Below are 25,325 nucleotides of genomic sequence, written 5' to 3' on the forward strand. Positions count from 1 at the left end.
ATAATATTGGGCGGCGAATTCGGAAACACCCCGGCACACCCGGCGTGCCCGGCATCGCTGATGCACAGTGATGGACATCCTCGTGATGTCTTGGCGGAACGCTTTTGGAACACCTTCTGAATGCTCAACGCTACCTTAGCAACAGCTGCCTGCCTGGGGACATTGGAATGGTTTCGAAACATATGTACATTATACTTTGCTTTGGGCCGTTGCTGGCCCATTGCCTTCTATTTGATCTACTGCTGAACACCCCCTCCCTTCGTTTCCCTTCGTTTCCCGTCGTCTGGTCCAAGTCGCCGCATTCGGAGAACCCGATTGCCACTACACCGCGAAACCCAGAGCGTTCTCAAGTTCCCGCAAGCTCTTCTCCTGGATACGCTCGTACAGCTCAAAGCTGTCGTGCAGTTTGACGGGGAGGATCTTCTGGAACGCAGTCTTGGATGCACTTCCCCTGTTGGGACTGGGCGATCGTGACCGGTCCCTCTCGTCGAGGTTGGACTGGAAGATCCCCGCCGCACTGGCGGGCAGGAAGTCTTCGTACGTGACGGGCTTGAGTGCGACGTGTCCACGGGCGACGAGCTCAGGCAGTGGCAAAGGCTTGGGCGGGGCGGAGACAAGGTCATACTCGAAGTATGCGAGCCCGTCGTCAAACATTCCCCGGTATGTGTCCGGGAAGGAGGCGAAGGCCTTGGCCAAGTTCTGCTGGTGCGCCTCATTGTCCATGGCGGCAGGCACGGTCGACATGAGCTTGACGTACATGGCGTGCCCTTTGCGGGTCAGAGCGCAGCCGCGCTGCTCGATCTCGCCGAATCGGGCGCGGTGGCTGCCACTGATCGACCTCCGCATCTCGGCAGAGGCAGGCGTGCCCGCGCCACTGGAAGGCGGGAAGGTGATCGGCTCCGTGAGGGCCTGGAAGGAGGTTTGGCGGAGGAGGATCTCGCACTCCCGCTTCGGCGGTCCCTCGATGATGGTCTTCGGCGTGATGCCCCGCGCCGACATGCCAGTTTGGGCGGCGTCGATGTCGAGTACGCGCGGAGTGAGGTGGTTGATGTGCGGGCCACGGAAGGCTGCAATGTCGGCCACGAGGGGGTGCGCAGCGTGCATCTTGTCGTACGTCTCGCGGGTGACGAGCGCAGTGTCGTGCCACTTGAACGTCTCCAGAGCCTTCTGGACTAGCTCCTCCGCATCCTGAGGGCGGACACCACCCTCGGCCTCGGCCTTGGCAACGATTTCCCGAACACGAGGGTGGAAAATATCCCTCTCGGCCAGGACGGACTCGACCTCGGCGCGGAGCTCGGGCTCGAGGAGCTCGGGAAGGAGGAGAGAGGTGAAGACGCGGAAGGGGTTGATGGTGAGCGCCTCGGCGTCGACTGGCCGGAACGCCGTCGAGTGAACCGGCACACCTGAGGGTGAGAGGTCGTAGTAACCCACGGGCTGCATGCCGAACAGACCGAAAAGGCGGGCAATCATCGCCAGCTCGTCTGGCTTGCCGAGGCGGATGGCGCCGTGACGTTCGACCTTGAGGCGGTCAGGGATTAGCTAAGAACGGAAGGGTGAACGTACCTTCGGGGGTCTGTCCGGACTTCGAGTTGACATCGTCAACCAGTTCCACTAGGTCGCCGTACAGCGGCACCTCGGAGCGGTACATGGCCGAGAGGGCAGCGCAGAAGCGCGCCCGGAGTTCGTCGGGTGAGACAAAGTCTGAGCCCGTCATGGTCGTTAATCAGTCAGTTGTGTGAGCGGGTCAGACTTCTTGGGTCAACTTTGCTTTATAAGTTCTTCGGACCTCCGTGCCGAACACCGTGTAGCACCGAACATTCCATGCATGTCATGCACAGATGCGTGGCGGAACATGGATGATAACGGGCAGATTCCGCTTGATCGCCGGAATTGATAACCCGAGGATTAGACTCGAGATAACCAGCCAGTGGCAGGCGTCTAATCTCACGTGGCTTATCGACTATTCCGTCACCGCTGCGGCATACTTAAGGCAGCCGCGGCTTCCTCCGGTGTTCGAGTCGTCCTCTTCGAGTTCTTGCAGTACTTGCGAACTACACCGGCACTCCAGCTGCGATGAGACTTATAAGACTTTGAGTCAACAAGGGTCGGGTCTCAACGTGTGTCTCGCGTGGCTTATCGCAGTCGTGTCTCCGTCGGAACGTCCATGCTTCGCTGCTTATAAAGAGCGAGTACGACTACAGCCCGGTTATCGACTATCCCTCCCTGCACTGCCACTCAACATTCCGTCAGAATAAGTCGTGCAACTCTGGTTCGTGACGATGCAAGTGAGACATCCCGAGTTAATCACCTCCTCCACCTCCCCACTCTACTCCACTCCACTCACCCACTGTTGCATGCCGAGTGAATGAATACGTGGCGTCGGACCGCCGTCGCGGCCTCGCCTCAAGTGGGATCGGCGGTGAGGGCCGACAATGCCCAATAAGGACAAAGTTAGCAGAGCGTGTAGCCTACCTCCGAGTTTCCAGGTGCGGATCGCATGCGGAATAGAGGTGATGCGCGCTTTTTCTTTGGTGCGAGCGAGGGTTGCGAGCGAGAGAAGAGGGTGCTCGGTGCGAGCTACGGCTTAGGCACGGCTCACCGATGTTGTGGTGTCACGCTTTAATCCTGAGATCCTGATGTCCTGCTGCTCGTTGCCTGTTGTGTTGTCAACAAATCCCTCAGTGGTGTTGCGCCCTCGCTGTCAAGCGTCGTGTCATCGCTGTGGCCGTGCCCTTGCTACTCAGGTCCGGCAGGTGACCGGCAGACGACCGGCAGGCACGGCATGCCCCTTGTCGCCCTCGTTCACCCACTCCGAGTGTGCGCCTCACTGCGCCCAGACTCACCCCGGATTCGGTGATCGTCCAGACGGCGCCACGACGGGAAGAAGGTGCAAGGAGGGGTCAGGAGAGACATGACCGGTTTTCTCCTTGTAGTTTAACCTGGCTGACGACGTTTTACCGCCCGCCGGCAAGAGAATGAGGCTGAACCCGTGATCCGCAGCCCCGCAAAAGGTTTAGCATCCTGGGTTGCCGTGCCGAGTCCTGAGGAATGGCGGAATGTGATTCGAGACCGAAGATTATCCTGGCCGTGCACCCAGAATCATGACCTGCGGTGTACAGTGGAGAGCGGTGGAGGGCGGTGTGGAGGCCTGGAGGGCAGGGGCGCTTAGCTCACACGACCGGTCGCGTACTGACCGATACCGTCGGCAACCAGCCTGTCCAGGGGGTCTTGGCGGACGCTTTTCTGTCACGTCCTCAATCATGGCCGCGTATCTCACTAGTCTGACGAAAATCCCGCAATGCTATCTCCTCCTATCCGGATCCTTGTTGTTACTCGGTATGTCGACCGTCCGCTGCGTTCAGGACGAGATAACGAGTGGGTTGTCTCACTGTCCCCGCAGTGACACGCAACTGAATGGGTGACATGACGACTTGCAAGGTTGTTCGCCAGGGATCCAAGGGTCTTTGAAGATCTCGGAGGGTAGCTGAGCGAGTGGGAGAGCGAGTTGGTGCTGAAGTCAGCAGCGAGACGACGTTGTTCCGTTGGAATCCGATATGCATGTCGAAAAACGTTTAAGGACCCACAGCCGCCGGAGCGTTTAAAGTTGATAAGACACAGCAACAAGATCTGCCGTAGCCTTCCGAACCCCTCCGCACTCACGTACTCTCACGTACGCATCTCACGACACCCCAGACGCAACAAACAACGACGCCATACCGACGATACAAAAGCCCTCTGCCAGCCTCCGCAGGTCTAGTGTCCGGTCGCCCGCCGAAATACCTTCCCCGCAATCCCCGCAGATCTACCACGCGAATTCCCTGGGCCGTTACGACACCGCCCCCATGCCTATCGCTGTGCAGCACGCCTACGTCCTATCTGACGCTAGCGCGCTTAGCTCGTACCAGCAGCAACACCATACATACCCATACCACGCCTCCTCGAGCTCGCCGCATCCACATTACTACCAGCCAACTCCTCTTGCGCATCCACACCACCCCCGCGTTCCCATCCCCATGCCGGCGAGCAATCAGTCTGGCTCAGAGTCGCCCCAGGCCAGCAAGCGGAAACGGAGCCGCGCAGGCTGCTACACCTGCCGCAGGCGCAAAGTAAGTTCCCGCCAAGTGGGCCGTGCGGGCGGCTGCTTCACCCGGCCTCAATGATATGCGGTTTCTGACATGCAACCCTACAGAAGGCATGCGACAACGTCAGACCAGTATGTGGATCATGGTATGTGCTTCACTCTCCATCGTTTGTGCGATCGTCGCTGACTGCATTGTAGCACTCGACTTGGCATACCGTGCGTCTTCCCCAAGCTCTATCGCAATGCCAAAGGCGAACTTGTCCCTAGCCCCCAGCCAAATGGCCGCACCAAAAAGCTCCGTGAGTGGCACTGTTTTCCAAAGGAGGGAATCTCTCACTGACACGCACAGCAAGGGAAGACGCCTCCCTTTCCCCAGTGCAGAGTACGACGTCCGCTGGTGGCTCGCAACACCACATTCCCTGGGAGACTCCGGGCGCGTCATCATCTTCCGCACCAAATGCCCCTGTCAACTGGACACAACCACCCCCTTCTGTCGGGCAAAGGAAGAGCGATGGGTCGATAGACGGCAACGAGGCTGACTTGACCGACTCGGCGCTCGACGCCTTCCTTGCCAACTTGGGAGATATCGAGAGCGGGCAGTCGTGGGCGTGGCCCCTATTTGGGGATGCGCTAGAGTTGGATCTGGGACCTTCCTCGGACAACATGTCGTCGTCAGCGCCAAACAGTCTGCCCACCCCTGCCCAGCATTCTGACTCGTCGGCCGGCAACAGCAATTTCCTGCCAAACAAGATGGTCACGGCCGCGGCAGTGCTGGAGCATCTGCCTGCGCTTTATGACGTGAGATAAGCTATCGTCTGTTACCATCTGACACACAGTATTGGGTTAATTCATTCTCCCACGTTCTATCGGTGTTAGGGCCCGGACATAACCCTGTTGTGAATGGGATGCTTCCCGTGGTGCAGCGCTCACCGTTGGTGATGTGTGCCCTCATCGCGTGGGCCGCCACACGACGCGCAAACACTGGGCACCCGTATGAGGATGTCGCTCGTGTTGCTACCGAAACAACAATATTGCAGATGGACCAGCTCGACATTGAGCGCGACCTAACGGATGACGAGAAGGAGGAGTACATGTGGACGTTCATGATCGTCGGCGGCCTCGAGATCGTTAAGGGCGACGTCAAGGCGTGGGCTTCGCGGCTGCCCATGATTCGAAGATTATTGTCCAAAACACTGGAAACGACCGACTTCAGAAAATCGCAGACGTGGCAGGCACTCTCTTACAATTGTGTCTACCACGATGTCCTCGCTTCTCTTACCACCACATCATCACCCGACTTCCCTGTCGAACTCTACAACCGCATCCTTGGCTTTGGCATGAGCGACCTCGAAATGGACTGCTACATGGGTGCGACGCGTGTTGTATTCCCGGTAAGTACCAGCTGCGTGATTCTGTAATGTTCAGCTGACGCCAGTTCCTCGTTGAGACCGCTGTCCTCGCTGGCCAGGTGTCGCAGCTGCTAAAGCAACCGCTCTCGCCCGCCCGCGACGCTCAGCTCGCCGAGGTCATGGCCCGGTGCGAGCCACTGCTTGCGCGATTACGCGCAGTCGATACGCCGATCGGTTTATTCTCTCACCCGCTCCCCATCGGGACCGACAAGTCGCTGCTTGTCGTCTCGTTCCAGATCTACCAGCTCTCTGCGGAGCTTTACCTTCGCTCAGCGGTGATGCGTGCCGCGGGCTCCGACATTCAGTGCCGCCTGCTGGCCGGGCGACTGCTGAATTACCTGCGTCTTATCCTCGACACGCCAAACGAGTCGCAAATGATGTTCCCGCTCTTCCTTGCGGGGCTGTACATCTCGGACGAGCGCGGGCGCGCCGAGATCTTGGGCATCTTCACGAAATTTTCGGAGCGCGTTCAGTGCCGCAACGTCTTCACCGTCATCAATCTGATGCTCGAGGTGTGGAAGCGCGACCCTGAGGGAGATCGCTACGTCGACTGGCGCGCTGTCGCCGAGGAGGTGAGTTTGGGCGTTACGGACTAAACTGATAAACAGATGAACGTCGGCATCTCCTTCGCATAAAAGTAACCTCTTTGTAACACAAGTAATGGACGGGACACTGCGCTGCATGCCCATTTAATGCCCAACTTGCTGCAAGCTATTTCTCTTGTCTTGAGTACCATCGCTTTCAGTGCTGATCATTGCGCCAGATAATAATTTAGAAGTGGCGCGCGCCTGACAGCAAACCCAGATGCAAGCAGCAAAGCCCGTAAGCAAGCGAAACAACAAGCTCGACCAAGTCTTGCTCACCGCCCACCTCGCAATCGGTCGCTTGGAACGGTGCGCTCGTCCCTGCCCCGAAACGAATGGTCATGCCATCCTTCGGATCGGGCGAAAGAACGCAAGGAAGGCTGACGTAACGTGCCTGGGGGATCCTGGACGATCCTGGGTGTGACACGGTGACTTGTGGCACCGTGCGGTGCACCACTCCTCCGAAGCACAAGTTCATGGGGAATCCCGCGCAAGCCATCAAGCATACTTTCGAGTATAATCTCTGCACAATGGCCCGCTGCTGTGCCTCCATCGACTCGAGGCGGGAAGCAAGGGCAACGAGGCACGCCCGATCGGCTTTCATCCTCCACGCCTTCCCCGGATGCCCTGGCGCTCCGAGATGGTGTGCGCGCCTCTTGCCTCGCCGTCCGAGCTGTTGGCTCGATACGCCGGGGTGGTGGCGGTGCTGAGGGAGAGCGGTCCGCGGTCCGCCAGGGGACGACGACTCGGAGGGTTATTCTGGCAGAACTGGTTCTCCCGCACAGATTCCGGCCAGCAGCGCTCGAATGCGGGGATGGATTCGCAATGCCCCCATTAGTGAGAGGCATCGTTCGGATAAGGAGAGGGGATGATTTCGAAGCTCAGGTTCGGTGTAGAGATATCGGACGAGAGACGTATGGTAGAATCGGAGGTGGAGGGAGTGGCGCTCACGACAGAGGCGTGACAGCAGTCTCTGGCCTCCATTAGCTCTCAAGCTCTCGTGCTCGTGCTTACTGACAGCTTCCATGCTGTCGATCTGGCAAGTTGAGCTGCACCAGTCATTACAGTTGTAACCTCTGCAGAAGCCGAACTCGCTGAACAGCCCTGATCTTCGCAGTTCGAAAAGGGGGACGGACCTGCAGGACGAGGTACGAGCGGTCCTCTGCACCACGTGCTGGCGACTGTTGATGCAGACTCCTGACGACGGCTAAGCCTACAAACGATGATCAGAAAGTAGACAGTTGAGATGCAGGCCAACACGCCCGGGGCGTCACCGAACGACATGCCGACAGATTGATGCATCGTCGTATCAATATGTCATCTTCACGTCGATGTGTCAACGTGTTGACGGATCAACTTGTCAAGTTGTCGATAGTTCGACCTGTGAATAAGCGAACACGTCAACGCATCAACATATCATGTAAACATATCAACATGTAACTATCAACTGATCAACTTGTCGACTGGTCGACGTATCAATTCATCACCTTATCAACTCTTTAACTTATCACCTCATCAACTTATCAACTCACGAGCTTATCAACATGTCAACTTCAACTTCCCGCCGTCTCAACATGTCAACAATTCGACGTATCAACGTATCAATCAACCGGCCAATCAATTCATCAACATATCAAGTATCAACACATCAGATTATCAACTTTTGAGTGGAACGCCAGTCAACATGGCAACAAACGTCACCAGACTTGCTGGCGTCGGCACCGAAGCTCACTCAGCTTTAGGGCGGACAATGTCAGTGGGGCTGTGACCGCAGACTCAGCACGCAGTTCACCGGTCGCAGAGCATCAAGCGGTGTCGAACGGCCAACTCGAGTGGCCCAACGATGACCCACTCCATCGTGGCTAAAGCTGAAGACCAAGCGTGGCGGCAGCTTAGCAGTGGCCAAGTCTTGTCCGGGTTGGACAACACGGGCTCTCATCAGGACGTAGAGAACCACCCCAGCCCTACCCTCCGCCCTCACCTTCTGTATCCTCCGAAGCTTACGCACCTCCAGTTGAGAAAAGACAAAAAATAATTCGACCCGAAGGTCGCCTCTCTGAACAATTACTTGTTTCATCCATATGCTGGGGAAATGCTAATCTTCTCTGTATCGTTCCAAATTTATCATATTGCCCGGCCGAAGCCGGGCGACAGCTGCAGTGCTGGGGAGTAGGGATGGGTTTGGGTGGGCGGATTCGGCGATACGAGACTGCACAGGATGTGGCACCAGAGCGGGGGATGGGATATTACGTTGATACCATAGTGGACGAAATGCGGAGACACTGTGCGGCCGCGTTCCATAACGAAATGCATGCATGTGTAAGCGAAGGAGTGTGTCGATGAAGCGGCCTGCATGCACCAAGAGCCTGGTATCATGCATCCGGAGAGAGACGGTTTGTGGTAGCGGAGCATGAATCGTGCAATAGTGGGCACGGCCTGACGTCGGGACCACCTCCACCTCCACCGGCCATCTCGCCTTCTCTGCATTACTGCACGCACTGCGATCTCTGCAAGTCATGCTAGTCCACGCTCTGTCCCTACGGCCCTACGGCCTACGGGCCCGCTGATCGCCGGACGTCTCGAGGTCTCACAGCTGCCAGGCTGCCTCCTTCCAGCCGATAGCATCAAAACATGATCGTCGGATATGCAGAGTGACTCCCACCCGAACCTAGCGCGCGCGGAAGACGCCACCGTGACGGGTTATAGTGGTGATCGGTCGTGATCGGGCGGCATGAATCCCGAAGCCGTTCGTCGGGTGGTCCACCCACGCCGTGCACGCCTCCACGTCGCAGCAGACGCCGACCACAGCCAAACTCAGCAGTCAGATCACCCAGGACCCGTGCAGCTAGACGGTCATGCCTGTCATCAAGGGGATTATAAACAAGTGTGCTGTACTACGATAGTTACTTGGCGAGGAACTTGGACGCGAGGCCCATGAGCTGCGCTGCGCCCGCCGAGCCGCCCTGGCCCGAGAGCGCGCCCTGAACCTGGTTCTGGACGAGGAGCTTCATAACAGTCGAGCCGGCCGAGTTGAGGACGTCCTGCTCCGACCCGCCCTGCGCGCCGCCGGCCTTGTTGAAGAGCTTGCTCGCCTCGGCGAGCGCCATGCCGATCAGCTTGGAGATCATCGACTGCTGGCCCTGCTCCTGTCCGCCGGCGTTGCCGGACGCGAAGCTCTTGAACGCCTGGATCGCGGCGGCGGCGCCCATGGACTGCGCGTCGAGGCCGCCCGCGTTGCCCTGGTTGTACGCCTGGTTGTGCGCCTGCTCGGCTGACTTCTCGTCGACGGACGAGTTGGGCGAGACGTTCGACTGGATGTGGCCCATCGCCGCCGAGAGCATGCCCTGCAGCTGGTTGCCGTTCGCACCCTGCGCGTTGGCGCCGGAGATGAGAGAGGCAAAGTCGACTGTGCGTTAGTAGGGGGTTGGGCAAGACGATCACCAGCGGCAGACGTCTGTGCACGAGATGTACTCACAGGCAGAGCCCTGGTTGGGGTTGAAGCCGCCCTGCTGGTTGCCGCCGTTGAAGCCGCCCTGCTGCTGCTGCTGCTGGCCATTGAAGCCCTCGCCCTGCTGCTGCTGGCCGTTGAAGCCCTGCTGCTGGCCCTGGTTCTGGCCAGAGACTGTGAATGTCAGTGACGTCCAAGTTTCCCACTCCGACGGGTCGCAAGGTGCCCCCACAGATCTGCCCGGAGCCCGGGTCTTGGTCGGGGCCGAAGTCCACTGAGATCAGAGAGACTCACGCTGCTGCTGAACCTGGTTCTTAGCGAAGTTGAGGAGTCCGTCCATGGTTGCCGTTGCCGAGTTTGAGTGAATGGGCGAAAGCAAACGATGGACACGCTGGCGTAAACGTAACTGTCGATCGCCGCTGAGCGCTGAGCGTCAGTGCCCGGTGCCAGCGCGTAGTGACGCGCTGGACCAGGGTCCAAGTGCATCGAATATAGCCGGGGTCCGCAGTCTCTTGCTCCCGTTGGTTCAGCAGGCGATCAGCTGCGGAAACGACGCCTCATAGCCCTGGAACGGGTTCGTGCATTGGACTCTTGCTTTTTTTGCTCAGACTGCAGATCTTCGCAAAGCATCGCAAAGCATGCATGAATGATCTACCGTAGGGAGGCCGGTGACAAGCTTTCTGCAGCAGAAGTGGGATCGCACGACCAGGGGAGCAGATCCAGGAACAGATACCGCGTGGCTAATCAGTGAATTCTGACGCCGGTTCGCTGCTTCGTTCGTTCGGACGCGAGTTACGCGAGGACCGCAGATTCAGACCGTAACTCATGACGGATATGACGGGCTATGCCTGACGGAGTGAACGGTCCGTCGTACCGCCGTACCGTCGTGTTCGTCGGAGACGAGCGAACGGGAGTATGCACGGAGGCAGAGTTCTGCGGCCATCTGCGTCTAAGGTTATGTACCCGGCCCCGAGCGCAGGCTGGTCAGCTAGCTGCACATATGCACATGATACGCGCGTAATGTTCGCCGGGGTGCGAAGTCGGATCTATACCGTCCTGCGCGGCGAAGTTGGCGCTCCAAGCCTTCTCACGTCCCTGCGCCGCTGCTCTTCGCATGCTTCTGCGGCGTGCACAGCTCCTGCATGATCCTGCGCAAGACTCCTGCACTATTCATGTGCTACTTACTTTTCTGCGGAACCGCGTGCGGGTCACTTGTACGCCTTGTTCTGCGCTTGTTCAGTTCACCGCGATCCCCGCAGAATTAGGACCCATAGGAGCGAATGGAGCGAATACCCCGTACCTAGGTGCTGAAACCTGGGTGCGCTGGGCGTGTGACTAGCCCACGTCCCAGTGTCAGATAAGAGCCCACCGATCGGCAGCTCAGTTCTGCGAATTCTGTGGAAGCGACATTTTGGAGCGGACAGGGAGTAGGTAGGGAGTGGGCAAGGGGCAAGAATTGGACCGCTGGCCGCCTTGGCTATATGCTTTCAAGGAAATCTGAGAACATTGCGTAGCCGCTATGTAGTGCAGAGTGTTACATTGCGCACATCTCGGCACAATCTGGAGGCTGCCCATTCAAGTCTTGCATTTGCTCCTGGTGAGAAACTCTGCCCCTCCTCTGACGGGAAGGTTGTGATGTAGCTGGCGCGCGCACTCAATATAACGCAAGATTTCGGGCCCTGCGTTCGCTTCATTTGCTACAGCCGCGCGACCGCGAGCCGCTCGATACGCTTGGCGCACACGGGCACTCGGGCTGGCCTGACATTGGTGCATCGGCGCATGCGCGCATGCGGCGCACGGGTACATGGGAAGGTGGGCTGCAAGGGCGAGTCTGGCGGTCCTGGCGCAGCCACTCACTCGTACATTGGCTCCGCTCATGTAGTCGCGTCGCATCGCGCACCGCGGCGCGCCGCGTCCGCGTACATTACACATTACATTACATGCTGGGGTGCGCACTGTGTCACTTGACGCTGGACTGAATGGACGGGGCTGGGGCGGACGACGCGTCCCAGGACTCTCATTTACGCCCACCTGAGAGTCATTGAGACTCATGACGAACGGCGATGCTGCAAATGTGCCAGGAGTTAGGTTGAGGCTTGGCGGTTCCCTTTGCAGGAGTAAGAGTTGTTCGCACACACAGGAGCCTAGCTCTAGCGTACAGGAGCCGATGGAGCGGGCAGGAGTCTAGGAGTCTGCCTTGCAGGGGCTGTTGCGAGGAAGGTGCGACATTGACGCGGTGGCCGGTGTCGGTGGAGGTTGCAGCAGAGCCAACGGGCTATGTCAGAACACGTGTCTGCCCTGGATCCAGGGTGGCGCCCCGCATCACGGCGCACGCTTGAGTGCATGATTTTCTGGCCTATCAGGGGGCTTGAATGGGAGTGATCTTGATCCAAATCGTGATCCAGCTGCGTGATCCCGAGGGACCAGCCACCCATCATTGCACTCGACTGGCTCCCCATTCAGCCATGATCCGACAGCCTGGCAGCCGAGAATTTTGGGCCAGGCTGAGTCAACTGCATACCTCGCCCTGGGCCCTGGTGCTGGGAGCTTGCACAGCCGATGCATGCATTGTCCATCTCATCTTTTGTGCACCACTACTTGCAACATCCATCCTCGACATTAACAGCAAGCAGCAGCAGTCGCTGTTGTTGTTTGTGCTACATCAGGGGGAGCCAGCATATCGCGCGTTCCTAGGAAAGCCCTGCAGCGCGGTTGATTTTTGCACGAAAGAAGGAAAAGCAAACACTACGACACAGCGGCCAACCAGCGGGCTACTCCCTAGAGCCGCGGGCCCAGCCAGCCAACCTACCAGTGACTACGCCCTAGTCCACTACCAGCCAACCTTGTTCAGGGTGCAAACACCTGCTCCATTCCTGAGCGCACCAACACTCGTCCATCCACTGCACTCCTACATCCTTCATCTCACACTCCACTCACATTACACCCTTGCAATCTCTCACTCTCAACCTCTTCTCCTACCTGTACTCGCACTCGCTCTCTCTCTTTTCGCTCGCTCGCTCGCTCGCTCTCGAACGCTCTCCCTCAACCCCTCCGTTGTTCGCCGCTCTTGCTCCAGTCCTGCTCTCTCTCTCTTGCTTCTCCCCACCAAACACCCACCACCAACACGCTCGACCAACACCCCACCCCCCTCTCTCTTGTACGCGATCCAACCGGGCACGTCTGCCCATAGTGACGACCTGCCATCATGGCCAGCGGTATCCCTGTAAGTTTTCTGTCTCTCTACTTCCTTTTGTTCGATCTGCCTCATGTACATGAGGGAGCTCGGACCCAGTCGAGTGTCTGGGCGCTACACCGCATGACCCCCCGGCTCCACCAGGGGAGGCGTCATGTTCTTTGTCCACCACCACCCCGTTCCCAAACCGCGGAAGCATAGCTGCGCCGCTTTGGATCGAGGGGGGCGCGGTCCCTGCACACACCCGTGTGTCGACGCCAAACACTCCCACTTGTCATTTACCTGTCCCTCATGAACGACGCGACGCGCCCATCGTAGCCCATCGTTGTCGATCTCACCTTCCCTCCTTCCTTCCCTCGTCGCACCTGCTGCGCCCCTCGTCATCGATAAACACCAAACATTCAAACATCGGCTGACCATGGTGCAGACTCGGCGCTTCGCCCGTCGCGTGGATGAGAATGCTCTTCCTGCTACTTCAACCATTGCGACCCGTTCTCGCTCGGCCAACGCTGCCGCCAACACCGCTTCCAACAACGGCAACAACACGACCATTCCTGTTATGAAGAGGACTGGCTCGACTGCCGGCGCCACCACCCGCTCATCCACCCTCACCGCCGACACCAAATCAACCCTCGGCAAGACCACCATGACCAGGCGGCGTGCAGCCCTTGGTGAGATCCCCCAAGCCTCCGAGAATGGCCCCAAGAAGCCTACCGCTGCCGGCAAGGGCAAGGTGTCGAGCGTCGTCCTCTCCAGAACACGCAGACCACCCAGCAAACCCTTCGCCGCACCACTCGCTCCATTGTCACTGAGCCCAAGGACGAAAAGGTTCCCATCAGCAAGCGCAAGCTTCCTTCGACGACCCGTCCCACCCGTCCCAGTGGCTCGCGGGCCAACTCGACCACGTCTACGTCCACCAACACATCGGACCGTGGCACTCGCGGCGCGCGCGCCATCCAGCCCACCACGTCCCTTCCCGAGGCTGGTCCCGCCACCAAGCGCCTCCGTCCTTCCGACGTCCTCCAAGTCGCTGACTATGACGCTGATGTTCCTGAGCTCAAGGTCGAGCGGATACAGCGCAGCCCTCGCCCGGTCGCGAAGGACGCTGGATGGACTGACCTCGACGCCGAGGATGAGGGTGACCCCACCATGGTCAGCGAGTACGTCATTGACGCTTTCAATTACATGATGGAGCTTGAGGTGAGTCACTCTTTTTGCACTGTGAGCAATGCTAACTCTCCCGCAGTAGACGACCATGGCGGACCCCGACTACATGGACAGGCAGGACGAGCTGCAGTGGAAGATGCGCTGCATTCTGAACGATTGGATCATCGAGGTGCACTCCAAGTTCCGCCTTCTCCCCGAGACCCTCCTGATCGCGACAAACCTCATCGACCGGTTCCTGTCTAAGCGCTCCGTGTCATTAGTCAAGTTCCAGCTTGTCGGTCTGACTGCCCTCTTTGTCGCCGCCAAGTACGAGGAAGTCATCTGCCCCTCAGTCACGCATTTCCTGCACATGACCGACGGTGGTTACGACGTCGGAGAGATTCTCCGCGCCGAGCGGTACCTTCTCACCACCCTTGGATTCGACCTGTCGTTCCCCAACCCCTTGCACTTCCTCCGTCGTGTCTCCAAGGCCGACGGCTACGATGTGCACGCGCGCACCGTCGCCAAGTACTTTATCGAGATCAGCTGCGTCGACCACCGCCTGATCGCATACCCGCCATCAATGCTGGCCGCTGCGGCCATGTGGCTTGCCCGCCTGTGCCTCGAGCGCGGACCATGGCACGCCAACATGGTTCACTACTCGAGCTACTCGCAGGCCGAGCTCCTGCCGTGTGCACAGGTCATGCTCGACTTTGTGCTCGACCCCGAGGTCGACCTGACATCGGCCTTCTTCAAGAAGTACGCCAGCAAGAAGCACCTGAAGGCCTCGGTCTACGTTCGCGAATGGGCCATGCACCGATGGCCCGAGTCCGCCGTCCCCGGGCATGAGCTCGAGGAGGAGTTTGGACTCGACGACCAGGTCCCTCCCCCTCCGCCGCCCAGCTCGGAGTAAAAGTTTAGTACACTTAAAAACACGAAGCCGAACTTCGACTCGATAGACCCTCCCCCAGCAACTATAGCGTTGTGCCGCCAGCGCCGACGCCGATACCATCAGCAGCATTCCACTTACGACCCAGCAACACATTCCTCATCCCCCCAACCCCACCCAGCATCGACCAACTCTTACTTCTTGGCAAAAGAACCCTTGTGTTTTTCTCTCACTCTTCAACTACCAACCCTCTTCATCATTTTTAATGGCTCCATAGCCTGGCGAGCCGTAGTCTGTTACGTTTGCATTGCATAGAAAGCATGTGTGCGTGTTATCAAAAGTGTTTAGGAAGACAATCAAATGCAACTGTGTGCCCTTTACATTCTGGCTGCGATGTTGTGTTGAGTGAGGCTGAGTGTTGAGGTCGGTGCGGGATGGTGACGCACGGAATGTCAGAAGGAAGTCAATCGCCACAGAGGAATAACGTAATCTCGCGTGGGAGTAGTATGGTCTTGTTTATCGACCGTGGGGAAGTTACACAAGGTCATGTAGAGTCATGAACGGTGGCTGGTTGCTGGGTGCGATCCAATCTGCTACAAGGAGGCATACGAGACCGAGAGCGCCACACTGAGTGGTGAGCGGGGTATGCCTATCGGCTGTGTTTGTGTGTGTGGACGTGTGTACGTAGAGGGGCAAGTCAGAGTGAAATCAGTGTACACTGCGGTGTGGGGTATGCCGGAGCGCGCTGCGTGATGTGTAGGTTCACCGTAGGCCGTAGGTACGTAGGTTCAACACGGACTGCGAGGCCTGTCGGATGGTCATGCGATGTTCGGAGCGAGGGAGGGGGGGGGGGGGATACATTGAGCAGTCCAGCGATCGAACAAAGTGTCACGGTCCGGTCATGTCATGACCGCACTGCGAATGTCATGTATGCATAAGATGGTCGTGTTGTACGTGTTGTAGCCCATGGCCATGGGTAGTTCGTTGTGACTACGTGTTGGGACGATGGGAGCGCAGTGGTGGGGTGTGTGGTAGGCGGACCGTGTGCATCAGTGTGCTGTGCAGAGGAGGTTCAGAAGAGCTTTGCGGTGCAGGCGGGCAACGACGGGTGGACTTTGGCGGGGATGAACTGCTGGCCGTTGTATAAGCTCCACATAAGCTCACACGACGCCCGATGTGCCGAAACCCAATCCTCACCAGCGTCGCTAGCGTCGGCCACTCAACTAGTCGTAAACGACCTGCGTCGAGATCCTCGACTCATGTCTTTCAAGAGAGGCAAGAGAGGCAAGAGAAGCAGCGGCCGCGAGAGAACTCCGCCGGCGGTCGGTGGACTTAATGGAGTGCTGGGCTCTGTCCATTGGGACGTGCAATGATGGGCGGAACCTTGATCCCAGACTCGACCCGGCTCATCCGCTCAAAGGATCAAAGGCTGACTGTCCACTCTTTCTCTGTCTATGGGGTCTTATGCGATGCCAAGCATTTAAATTCCACTTTCAGCACATCCTCATGCCCAAGCAGGCCTGTAACGGGGGGATGTCCCGATGGGTTTACCAGAGGCAGGGAGGCAGGAAGAGCATGCGCACGCGCAAGATCAACCTAAAAAAACCGTTGCCGGATCCGAGAACAGGAAGGATGTTGAAAGGGTACGGTCCGCTGTGCCGAGTACTGAGTGCGCCATGCGCGAAGCGACGGACGAAGCGACGACGACGCGTGCTTACGTCCTTTCTAGATCTGTGATTGCACGTGCAGCGCTTTTCTGTGCCGGACGTGTTCTGGACCGTGGACCACCAGTATGCTTGTTTGTTCTGTGTTTGTGTTGTTGAGCAGAGTCACACGCGATCGATGAATATCTCGTGAGAATGTCAGAATGCGGCTGCGGGTTACGACACGACTACGAGAGATGTGGGATGGGCTCCACTTCTGATCTCTCACGATCCCATCGTGGCTCCCTGTGGAGTCTGACTGCAGGACTCATAGAAACACTCTGTGAGCCCAAAGCCGCTGATCTGCCAAGCTTGCACGGCGGCCCAGAACGGACACAGGGCGGTCTTGTCGTCGCGACCGTCCACCCTTCTCTTCTGCGGCCCGAAGCCTTGATCAGAGACACGACGAGAACAAACATGAGACAAATGCAGGACACGCAGGACACATGCGCATTTAACTTTGGCAGGCCCCCGGCAAGCAATGCAAGCAAGCATGAAGGCTTCAAAGCTTGAATCCGCGATTCAGTAGCTAGGGAAACCGGGGGCGATCCTCCTTCGTTTGAATCCTGGCTGCGCGTTCTGCAAGTGTGCAAGTGTGCGTTTCAGCTCGGCGTCGACGCCCTCGAACTCCGCCGGCAGAGCCCGCACCCACCACATCACACCACCCCCGTTGCCAGCTGCAACGGACAAAGGGACAAGTCTGAGCCGAAAACGGCGGCAAGACGCCAGGGTCCCGGTCAGAAACGTCCAGTCATGACGGACCAACAGAAAGAGGATGAGAGGGAGGACGGGAGCTCTTGCTGTAATAAGCGTTGGGTGAGGGGGGAGGAGGGTGAAACGCCACGTCGGAAGTGCGCCAGGGCAAGGGCTAGCGTGCCTCCTGCGTACCTGCGATTCCCTGGGCCGTTGCCGCGCTGCACTCTGTTGCCCGGGTTTGCCTTTGGTCAGGCGCGCTTTCCGGGACGATTGAAAGAGGGCCGCGGACCCTGAGACTCCGGGCCCTGAGTGGTCTGCGATGGGAGGAGCAGAGGGAAGACTGGCAGACTGGAATTCAACGCACACAAGGATCACGTACGTAACAAACTTTATTCATCCTCATGCGCTAGCTTCCTTCCCCCCCCCTGTACCGTCTTCCCTTCCCTCGACTCTCTCACTCTCCACGAACAGCACTGTCTACGTGCTGTAGCGCTCTCATCAGCCTGGCCTCATGCAAATCTCATCCTCACCACCTTCTCACCACTCTGTTCCACTCGCAGGTCGCAGGCACTGCTGGTCGATACTCATCTCGTCCCGGGCCACACCCTTAACCCTTACTCTCCCTGCTTGTCCCTCGGCCCTTCCGTCTCAGAACTCAACCGACACACCGTACCCACCCATCGCTCCAGACACTACTCCCTCCCAAATCCATCCTCCCATCGTCTGATTCATTTCATTTCACCCAGTTGTCTCTTGTCCTTTAGCACCCCTGCGCCATCCTGCACTAGCAGTTGTATCGAAAACCCGCGGCACTGTTTCCCTGCCCCTCCCGCCTGGCCGCCTCGCGCCTTGAGCCAAAGGTGCGCCGCCAACGAGCACTGTCCTCCCTCCCTCGCGCGCGCCCTCACCTTCCCTCCTTCGACATTCGCGCACGACCGTTCCTTCAAGCTCTTTGAGGCCACCCATCGACGCGCGCACTCACTTCGGGTCCCTTGCAACAATCCCTTGATCGTTTGTCACGGCCTTGCCCAGCTGCCCAGCTGCCCGCCTGCACCGCGCCTGGACGCTGCGAGCGCGCTGTCTACGCCTCGCTTCTCTGTCCGAAGTCATCACCTTCTTTTCTCCCTGGCTGAGAATCGCTGCCGACACTAAGCTTGCTCATATCCTGAGCCTCAAGCCAGCCCGGCCGCTGACCGACCGAGAATCGACGCTAGAGCCGTTTCGTCCCTCGTTTCCTCGTGCTCGCTGCACCTTCCTTGCGACAGCGCTGCACTTCGATCTCATCTCGATCCCGATCTACCATCTACCACTACTTTGACCTTCCCCCACCACCATCTTGGTCAGCCCGTCGCGTGCTTGTCGTCTTGATCTTTCACCTTCTTTGCATCCACACACTCTCTTTCAACTACACGACCCGACCCGCATCTCGACCCACAGTTCGAGCCTCGACGCGACTGCGATACCCCCCTCTGGCGATCATCTTCCCCTGTCCCATTCAACTTTTGCCTGTCCGCCAAATCTCGACTCCATCATTTCGTCCACGATCCAGTTGTGAATACCCCTCGAGCTTTGTTGGACTCTTTAGTCGGCTGCAGCAATGACTCAATACGCGCCGTACCCCGGTGCCATGGCCGCCGACATCTGGCCGCTGTCCATGTCCGAGATGACCGACCAGCTGAAGCAGTCGCGCAATCCGAGATCGATCAGCAAGCCGCCATCACCGACCCTCGTCGGCACGTCGCCATACGACAACCGCGCAGAGGCTGCTGCCGGCGCTGCGGCCCTCGTTAAGAACCAGAGGCCACACCCGGATCGCACCGCAACTGAGCCGAAACCAAGAGGAAGTGCGAGCCGGTCGCCCATGCCGCAGCCGTTTCGGTCCGCGTCTCTCCCGACAGCTGCTAATGACACTGTCTCAAACGGATCACTCAATCCGAACGGATCCACGCTAGCCTTCCCTCAGCAGTCATTCATGAATGGGCCCCAGCGGCTACCCGCCATTCAGTCGCCGGAGCTGCCTTTCGTCGTCCTGACGCCTCCAGATGGTAAGTATTTGTGACAGTAGCCATGACTAACGTTCTACAGAGGAGCACGATGGACCAGACATTGCGCTCTTCCCCCACCCGGCTCCTGGAGCTGCCGAGTTTGCGGATGGAGGCAACGTGAAAAAGATTCTGGACGCGCCAATGCCGCCGCCGCGTGACGCGATGCCGCCGGGTAGCCCGCCAGAGGAGCCGGCGCCGCCGCCTCAGCAGCGCGTCGTACATCCCTATGCTCAGCAGCAGCAGACACCTGTTCAAGGACATCCGTACCAGCAGCAGCCTCAGCAGCGACACGTGACGGCGAACGCTGTCGGTAACGCCGCTCCCGCAGGAGCTAAAAAGCGTGACCAGGCCATTAACAATGTACCTGGCGCGTCTGGATCGTCGCCGAGTTTGGTCGAGCGACGGTCACCGGCGAACCAGCGTGTCGGCGAGAGCCAGTTTGACAATGAGTGGGCGTCGCTCGTGGAGAGTCTGCCCAGCCCGACGGTCCAGGAGGAAGACAGCCCTGTACCCCCAAAGCAGACGCCGCCAACCCCTCCGCTTCCCTTGGGACAGCAGCAACGGAACGGATCCAAGGAGAACGTTTCGTCCCCGCAGCCCCCGCTGTACCCGTCAAGAAGGGCGCCTGTGCCGCCACAAGAGGAAGCGTCTGGCTCTCGGGGTCGCTCACCGATGACTGATAAGCGGTCTGCATCTGCGCCCAACGTCCCGCCGACGACACCGAAGAAGGCCTCTAAGGAGGGTCAATCGGAGCCGTCAACGCCGAAGCAGAAGAAGGGCATGGACTCGCAGGAGGGAACAACGACGAAGCCTCAGCGAAGACGGACACTGTCGCTGTCTTCGATCTTCACGAGGAAGAAGAAGCACAACTTTGAGGACCTTCCTCCGATGCCCAACGGCGAGCAGGTACCCAAGAGCCCGAAAACGCCTAGGACGCCAAAGGGCAAGGAGTTCCCTGATCTCGACGAATCTGTATCCAAGGCCACGGGGACGACGCCGAGTACGAAGCGGGAGAGGCGCAAGACGCTCAAAGAGGTCTTTGGCATGGGCGGGTCGGACGGCAAGTCTGTCCGCAAGTCCAAGTCGAAGCCGGACCTCCGCAGGCGCAACTCGTTCGACCTCGAGCCTGTGCCTCCTCTCCCTGCTGCTGGCCGTCCCGGCTCGCCGTCTGTCGGACGAGCTGGATCGCCCGTACCCTCGTCCGCTGCCTGGCCTGGAGGAGCCCCCGCGCCCGTCTCTAAGACAGCCGTGCCGGAGGCTCTCGCCGCCCTCACCGCCAACGCTTCCAAGGACAAGCCCAAGGTTGAGGTCGTGCCCGACGTCTTTGCCGCGTTCAACTCGAGCACTACGTCGCTCATCAACACGTCGACTGTGCGCCGCCAGACGATGAAATCGCCAACGGGAGAAGACCACCCTCGCGTCCCTTCGCCGCTTCGAGAGTCGGTTGAAGAGGCCCCGTCGCTCCCGTCTGTCGTTCGACAGTCGCACGAGAAGCCGCTGCCGCCGATGGTCACGCGGGGGTCTGACGAGAGGCAGCGCCCGGCGCCTGTTATCGGGTGGCGTTCTGATGAGAGGGCGCCGTCGCCAATTGTCACCCGTCGCTCGGACGAGAGGAATCAGCCGTCGCCCGTTGTCACGAGGCGGTCGGATGAGAGGCGACCGCCGTCTCCGCTCGTCACGAGACAGTCGGATGAGAGAAGGTATGCCGCTCCTACGGCCACTGTCGCCCCGCCGTCAAACGAGAAGCCGCCACCGTCCTTCGTCGTCAAGGGCGGAGCGCACACTGGCGGTGCCCGCATGCCGAGCAACCAGTCGCACGATGAGGACCTTGCGGCGCGGCAACGGCACGCCGAGGCGCTCGCCGCTCTCGAAGGCCACGGCAAGAAGAGCAGGAAGGAGCGCAAGTCGACCAACGACGACAAGGAGAAGAAGAAAAACCGCACGCGCTCGCAGTCGCTCAGCAAGCGTATTTCCATGAGCGTCATTGGCGTGTTCAAGCGCAAGAAGGAAGATGGAGAGGCGGACGACGAAGACCTACCCGACGTCCCCGCTCTCCCCGCTGCTTACATCAAGCACTCTGCCTCGACTCCCAGCCTGCATCGCGGACCTCCTTCGATGGGCGGGACGGCGTCGCCTGAATCAACCTGGGGCCGTAGCACCGGTGCTCAGGTTCTGGCTCAGCTCGGCGGCCGCTCCCCGGACTCCACATGGGGACGCTCGCAGGGTCCGCCGATGCAGAGTGCGCAGAACGCGGCCGCACAGAACGGGTCGATCGGTTCGACGACCTCGCTTGCCAAGCGCGAGAAGCGCCTGCATAATATCCAGCGCATCCCTCCCCCTCGTCTCAATGACGACGAGCGTCTTGCCTCTGCCAACCTAGCCTCGTCGAACTCGGGCCACTCGCTCTCTGAGCGCTCCGCTTCGCCCGCCAGCGTCGACGTGCCCAACGTCACCCTCCCGCTTAAGATTGTGAAGCAGCCGTCGCTGTCGATGAAGAACAAGCCCGTCGTCATGGCCAAGTCTCCCGCCTCTGTCGCATCGCCGACGAGCATTGAGGGCATCCACTCGATCCCGAGTGAGGTAATCATCCACAACGAGGAGGACATTGCTTCAACTCCCGTCAAGAAGCTGCCGCAGATCCCAATCAAGACCGAGTCGCCGGTCGCGACTGAGCCGCCCCGCGTCGCCTCGCCCGATCTCGGATCGCCGACCATGGGGTTTGACCCGATGAGCCCCAAGACTGGCTCGTACAAGCGTCTCTCCAAGGGCATGCCTGCCGCCCTCGCCGCCTCGGCTTACCGCAAGCGGTCCATTGACGGCATCCCGGCGACGCAGTCCCCTGAGCTCGCAGCGCAGTTCCGTCATCTGATCCAGTCCGCGAGCCCGCCGCCGGTCCTCTCCGAGCTTCCCGGTGAGGGTGCACTGGCTCTCAGCGGTCTGCAGCTTAACACGATGTCGCCCGTCACCTCCCCGGTCGCGGAACACTCAGAGTTGTCGGCTGTCACGCCTGTGTTCACGACTACACCTTCCCTCCCTCCCCAGATCGCACCGCTTCAGATTCACCCTCTCACGCCGTCTCGAGACAGCCCGACGCAGTCCGGCACCCTCAGCCCCAGTGCCACTCCTGAGCGCCACGACAGCGGCGACGGAGAGCCTCTTTCGCCCAACACGTCGCTGCACTCGCCAGGCAACTCGATCCACAACATTGAGGTCGAGGTCAAGACGGCCACGAGGCAGAGCATGATTCGGTCGACGTCGCAGCCGATTTTGGCCGCTGTCGCTGCCGGAAGCGTTGTCTCGTTTGGCAGCTCTGGTGGTTCTACTCTTAGCCGCGTCCCGACCAATGACGACGGAACCGTCGAGAGCGACACGTCTACACCGACGCCATCTGGCTTCTCGTCGAATGACGAGTCGCCGTTTTTCCAGCGCTCGACGACCAGCGTCGACAGGGCGTTCCCTGGGGGCCCGCCAAAGTACTCGTCGCACATTGACGAGGGCGATGAGCGGGCGCTCAACAAGGCCGCTCACGAGGCGAAGAAGGCTTCCATGTCGTCGAACCATGTCTCGCGCTTCTCCATGGACTCCACCGACAGCCGCGCGTCCCGCGTGTCCGCGGACTCGGTGTACAGCCAGCGCGACTCGCGCATCTCGAAGGACTTTGAGGGCTTCATGCCGCAGGCTGTTGTCACCAGGGAGGCGCCCAAGTCGCGCCATGTGTCGAGCTTCTCGGTTGACTCTGCTATGAGCACGGCTGCGCTCATTGCTGACAACGATGTCTCGGACTCGGACTCCGTTGCCAGCACGCCGACGAAGATCTCGCCAGCACAGGGCCCGCTCGCCGTGCACCCCGTCGAGATGGCGCTCGCCGACACGTCCGAGGTACTCCTCACGCCTGTCGGCTCTGACGGCGGCGACATGGAGCAGCTCACAGAGTCCAAGCCCGAGTCGCTCAGCTCCCGTGCTGCCTCGCCTTCGCCCTCGGTTGCGTCGTCTGTCCTCCTCCCGTCTGTCAAACCGACGCCCGCACCCCAGCAGACTGCGGCCTCGACTGCGTCGTCGCTCTTCGCCATGATCTCCAACTCGGTCACTCAGGCCAGCGAGTCGGTCGCTAACGCCGTCACGGCTGTGCTCGGCTCTGATCAGAATGCCGCTACCCGCGAGGCCAGTGCCAAGTCGCCCACCGCGTCGCCTGTTGTCTCTGCTACGAGACCGCCTCTGCCGAAGGTGCCCGAGGTCAGGGAAGAGAAGGAGCTCCCGCCCTCGCCGAAGGAGACGGAGGTCATGGAGAAGGCTCAGACTCAGGTCGCTGAGAAGGCGCTCCCGCCTTCACCCTCGAAGTCCGAGGAGAAGGAGGACAAGGTCGATAAGGAGCTGCCTGCCTCGCCTGAGCGCTCTGAGGAGCGCGCTGAGGCGCCGTCTACTCCTGGCCCGTGGCAGACGATCCAGTCGTCTGAGAGCCTGGACAGCGTTAACTCGAAGGGTTCGTCGGCGTCAAACGACATCCCTGAGACCCCGACTACGACCACGAGCAACTCGATCTACGCCACTCCGACGTCAGGCATGTCTCCCGTGCGCTCGACGCCCTCGCACCGCGGCTCCATCATTGCGTATGACAGCGACGACGGAGTAACTCGCAGCCAGAGCCAGCGCCGTGGATCCATGCCTGCTGCCCTCCGCGCGACGGCTATTCGTCGTAGGACGACGAGCCAGCCGATCGCCTCTGTGGTTATGTCGAACCAGGAGCCGCCCAACCGCCTCGAGTTCTCCAGCCCCGAGCCTGGGTCCGGAAGCCCGATCGGTCTCGGTCGCCCTGTCGTGCTCCGCAGCGCATCCATGCCTACCCAGCAGCTTACCGAGTCGCCTCGCTCCTTGTCGGCCGAGCTCACTGGACCCGCTAGCGTCGCCTCTTCCCTGCCTTGGCTCGCTAAAACTCCGGCTGTCGCCGAAGTCGAGGAAGTGCTCGAGAGCTCGAGCTCGACACCCACGATCGACTCGGCGTCCGAAGTCGCCACCATCAAGGGTAGCGTCAAGGACGAGAGCCCCGTGGTTCCGGCCGTTACTGCCTTCCCTGACTCCAAGTCGTCCAGCGGCTGCAACGGCGGTATGACTTCACCCGAGCTCAGCGTCGAGTCGCGTGTCGACAGCCCGCTCGGCTTCAGCCTCAGTGGCGAGTCGGAAGAGGCGACGCACGCCGTTGAAGCCCCGCCTGCGATTGACAGCTTTGTCGTCCCCTTCCCGCCCGATGCCGAGCACGCCCCGCTTGGTGCCATGCCTCGCAGCCCAACTGTTCCGGCCAACTACACCGCCACCGCTAGTGCCCGTGAGCGGACTCGCCGGGACTCGGGCCAGAACATGCGTACCGTGGGCGGGTACACGATCAGCCGTCGCCCTCTCACATCGAACAGCGACACGAGCGTGAACGTGATTCACCCGACGCCGCCGTCAAAGCAGGCTCGTCAGTCGCTGCAGACGCTCCCGTCGGCCGTGGAGATGGACTTTTCGCAGCGCAGCAGCATGGGCCCGACCGGCCCCGAGTTCTCGCTCTGGCTCGAGTCGACCGCGAACTCGGCCCCTATGGAGGAGTTGGAGGAGCTCACGCAAAGTGCGGGGTTTCAGTCGGCCAAGTATGACCAGCGGGTAGTCTACGATAGCCCTGCGTCGACGATCTCGACAGCCTCGACCTCGCGCCCGATGCGTCGCCCGCTGCCCAACCCAGATGACTTTCGCAACGGCACCGCAAGCAGCCCCGTGAGGGACAATGCGTACGAGACCTCGTCCCTGCACTCGAGCTCTGGGTCCGACGACGGCCCTGCCCTCTGCACGCCCCGCACGCCCGACACGGCGCACCTCGTTAGCGACTTTGGTACACCGAGCAAGGCGGCGATTGTGGGCGTCTCGCCGGCCGCGACGGGAGCCAAGGCGGAGCAAATCTCGCGCGGCCTCCCCAACCGGCCCATGCACGTCGATATGGCGAACGACACGGAGGGCGAAGAGTCGTTCGCGACGGCGAGGGAGGGGATGGAATGACTCATGGCCGAGGCTGAGCTGTAGTTCAGTCTCGACCCTGGGGATTCAGGCGCCGCAAGGCGGTCGCGCAGCGGCCGCAGGCTACTCAGACTGCACCGCAGTTA

At 59.9% G+C, this 25,325-nt stretch overlaps 5 protein-coding genes across 5 annotated transcripts; 3 read left to right on the top strand and 2 right to left on the bottom strand.

Moving 5' to 3' along the window:
• Positions 1–321: 321 nt before the first annotated feature.
• A1Q1_05899 (uncharacterized protein) lies at positions 322–1,714 on the bottom strand (the record flags this gene model as incomplete). Its single annotated transcript, XM_014321108.1, has 2 exons — positions 322–1,539; positions 1,595–1,714. The coding sequence occupies 2 exons, from the start codon at positions 1,712–1,714 to the stop codon at positions 322–324; spliced, it is 1,338 nt and encodes a 445-aa protein (XP_014176583.1).
• A 2,128-nt stretch (positions 1,715–3,842) lies between these two features.
• A1Q1_05900 (uncharacterized protein) lies at positions 3,843–6,086 on the top strand (the record flags this gene model as incomplete). The annotated part of the gene is made up of 6 exons (XM_014321109.1): positions 3,843–4,106; positions 4,190–4,227; positions 4,280–4,380; positions 4,431–4,879; positions 5,005–5,472; positions 5,517–6,086. 6 exons carry the CDS (start codon positions 3,843–3,845, stop codon positions 6,084–6,086), a joined length of 1,890 nt encoding a protein of 629 aa, XP_014176584.1.
• Positions 6,087–8,977: 2,891 nt separating this feature from the next.
• Positions 8,978–9,862, bottom strand: A1Q1_05901 (uncharacterized protein; the record flags this gene model as incomplete). The annotated part of the gene is made up of 3 exons (XM_014321110.1): positions 8,978–9,480; positions 9,550–9,696; positions 9,817–9,862. 3 exons carry the CDS (start codon positions 9,860–9,862, stop codon positions 8,978–8,980), a joined length of 696 nt encoding a protein of 231 aa, XP_014176585.1.
• A 2,865-nt stretch (positions 9,863–12,727) lies between these two features.
• A1Q1_05902 (g2/mitotic-specific cyclin cdc13) lies at positions 12,728–14,774 on the top strand (the record flags this gene model as incomplete). Its single annotated transcript, XM_014321111.1, has 4 exons — positions 12,728–12,745; positions 13,143–13,386; positions 13,443–13,915; positions 13,965–14,774. The coding sequence occupies 4 exons, from the start codon at positions 12,728–12,730 to the stop codon at positions 14,772–14,774; spliced, it is 1,545 nt and encodes a 514-aa protein (XP_014176586.1).
• Positions 14,775–18,746: 3,972 nt separating this feature from the next.
• On the top strand, positions 18,747–25,221 carry A1Q1_05903 (uncharacterized protein; the record flags this gene model as incomplete). Its single annotated transcript, XM_014321112.1, has 2 exons — positions 18,747–19,194; positions 19,235–25,221. 2 exons carry the CDS (start codon positions 18,747–18,749, stop codon positions 25,219–25,221), a joined length of 6,435 nt encoding a protein of 2,144 aa, XP_014176587.1.
• Between the last annotated feature and the right edge of the window lie 104 nt (positions 25,222–25,325).

This window comes from Trichosporon asahii (genome assembly GCF_000293215.1).
Source record: "Trichosporon asahii var. asahii CBS 2479 unplaced genomic scaffold scaffold00075, whole genome shotgun sequence".
Lineage (NCBI taxonomy): Eukaryota > Fungi > Basidiomycota > Tremellomycetes > Trichosporonales > Trichosporonaceae > Trichosporon > Trichosporon asahii.